At 67.2% G+C, this 2,154-nt stretch overlaps 2 protein-coding genes across 2 annotated transcripts in view; one reads left to right on the top strand and one right to left on the bottom strand.

Moving 5' to 3' along the window:
• The window catches only part of PFDN6 (prefoldin subunit 6), a 2,316-nt gene extending 1,705 nt beyond the window's left edge, over positions 1 to 611 (top strand). The window contains exons 3-5 of the mRNA XM_026050242.1: positions 3 to 82; positions 192 to 316; positions 405 to 611. Coding sequence (XP_025906027.1) covers positions 3 to 82; positions 192 to 316; positions 405 to 528 — 329 coding nt within the window. The 3' untranslated portion in view covers positions 529 to 611. The remainder of the gene's footprint in view (positions 1 to 2; positions 83 to 191; positions 317 to 404) is intronic.
• A 62-nt stretch (positions 612 to 673) lies between these two features.
• RGL2 (ral guanine nucleotide dissociation stimulator like 2) overlaps positions 674 to 2,154 on the bottom strand; it is a gene marked incomplete at its 5' end in the record, with an annotated part of 7,982 nt that continues 6,501 nt past the window's right edge. The window contains 3 exons of the mRNA XM_026050243.1: positions 674 to 827; positions 1,749 to 1,863; positions 1,960 to 2,148. Coding sequence (XP_025906028.1) covers positions 682 to 827; positions 1,749 to 1,863; positions 1,960 to 2,148 — 450 coding nt within the window. The remainder of the gene's footprint in view (positions 828 to 1,748; positions 1,864 to 1,959; positions 2,149 to 2,154) is intronic.

Below are 2,154 nucleotides of genomic sequence, written 5' to 3'. Positions count from 1 at the left end.
GCCCTCCGCAGACCTCAGCAAGACGGTGACGGCGCGGCAGAAGCTCGAGGCGCAGCTCACGGAGAACAACATCGTCAAGGAGGTGAGCGCCTGGCCCCAAGGTGTCCCCAAGGTGTCCCCAAGGTGTCCCCAAGGTGTCCCCAAGGTGTCCCCAAGGCCACGGTGCCACCCGCCGCGCTGTCCCCCGCCAGGAGCTGGAGCTGCTCGACGCCACCAACACCATCTTCAAGCTCATCGGGCCCGTGCTGGTCAAGCAGGACATGGAGGAGGCCAAGGCCACCGTGGGCAAGCGCCTCGACTACATCACGGGCGAGATGTGAGTGGCGCCGGGGGGGGGACACCGAGGGTTGGGGACACGTTTTGGGGACACGTTTTGGGGACAAACGCATCACCCCTCCGGGCAGCAAGCGCTACGAGCAGCAGATGCAGGAGCTGGAGCGGCGCGCGGAGCAGCAGCGGGAGCTGCTGGGGCGGCTGCAGCAGGACTTCCAGCGGGCGCAGGGCAAGGGCGCCGCGGGCAAGACCTGAGCCCTCGGCCCCCATGTCCCTTGTCCCCCACATCCCTTGTCCCCCGTGCCGTGACGGCGCCCTCAAAGAAGCCGCGTTGGCCCCGCCGGGCCCAGCCCGTAGTGTCTTTATTGCGGTAGTGTGGGCGACAGCGAGGGGACACTCGGGGACGTCTCAGAAGAGGGCCCGGCGGCGCCCGGCCGCCCGGGCCTTGGGGAAGGTGGCGCTGAGGTCGGCGGGCGCCCGCGGGCGCAGCGCGAAGTCCAGGCTGGCGCCGTTCATGGCGTAGAAGACGTTGGCCGAGGGCGGCAGCGGCAGCTCTGCGGGGACACGGTGGGGACACGGGAGACATTGGGGGCRCCCATGGGGGGATAGGAGGCCCAGYGGTTTGGGGACGTGGCCCTCGGGGACACAGAGATTTGGGGACACGGCGCTAAGGGCATCAGTACTTGGGGACATGGCCCTTGGGGATGTGGTGATTGGGGACCCAGCACTTGAGGACACGGCCCTTAGGGACACAGGGATTTGGGGACATGGCACTAAGGGACATGGCACTAAGGGAATCAGCACTTGGGGACACAACCCTTAGGGACTCAGCAGTTTGGGGACACAGCAGTAAGGACCTGGCCCTGGGGACGTAGTGGGTTGGGGACATGACACTTGGGGGACACAGGGATTTGGGGATGTGGCAGTAAGGGACATGGCACTAAGGGTACTTGGGTACATGGTGCTTGGGGACTCAGTGGTTTGGGGACACAGCACTAAGGGAGCCGGCATGGGGACGTGATGGCTTGGGGACAAGGCACTTGGGGATGTGTGGCCCCATCTGGGGACACACCACTAAGGGACCCAGTGCTGAGGAACCCACTGCCTGGGGACATGGCAGCTTGGGGATGTGGCACTTTGGGGACCCAGTGGTTCGGGCATGCGGGGACTTCAGGACCCAGCCCTTGGGGACACAGTGGCCTTGGTGACACAGCCCTTGGGGAGCACCTTGAGGAGGTGGCACTTTGGGGACCCAGTGACTCAGGGCTGCAGCATCTTGGGGACACAGAGGCCTTGGTGACATAGCCCTTGGGGACACAGTGGCTCCAATGCCATGACTCTTGGGGACCTAGCACCTTAGGGACCCAGTGACTCAGGGCTGCAGCAACTTGGGGACACAGAACTGGGGGACCCAGCAGCTCGGGGCCTTGGGGTCCCAGGACCTTGGGGACACGGTGGCCCCGGTGCCACCTCACCCCGCTCGCCCGGCAGCAGCTGCACGAGCTGGAAGCGCCCGGCGTCCTGCCCGTCCTGCCCGTGCTTCTCCAGCACTTTGGCCACCACAGCCGGCGTCTTGTCCTGGCTCGTGATCTGCGCGGGGTGGGGGACAAGCGCCGTCACGGAGGGGCCCAGGCGTCCGGCACGGGGACGAAGGGACATTAGATGCCCCGGGGAGGGGACACTCGCCAGGATGCTCTTGTAGAGGCTGCCGTTGTGCAGCTCCATGCGCGCCCGGATGATGCGGCAGTCGGACGGGGACGCGGCGGGGACGGCCGAGCCGCACGAGGCTGAGCGCCGGTGGCCCCGGGGGACGCCGGGGGACAGCGCGGCCGGCGCCGCCTCGTCCAGCGCCGACACCGAGGGCCACTTGACGTGCTGGGG

Source organism: Nothoprocta perdicaria, unplaced genomic scaffold (genome assembly GCF_003342845.1).
Source record: "Nothoprocta perdicaria isolate Ctin4 unplaced genomic scaffold, notPer1 scaffold_663, whole genome shotgun sequence".
Classification (NCBI taxonomy): Eukaryota; Metazoa; Chordata; class Aves; order Tinamiformes; family Tinamidae; genus Nothoprocta; species Nothoprocta perdicaria.
The sequence above is the reverse complement of the archived record's forward strand: the minus strand, read 5'-3'. Positions and strand labels throughout refer to the sequence as shown.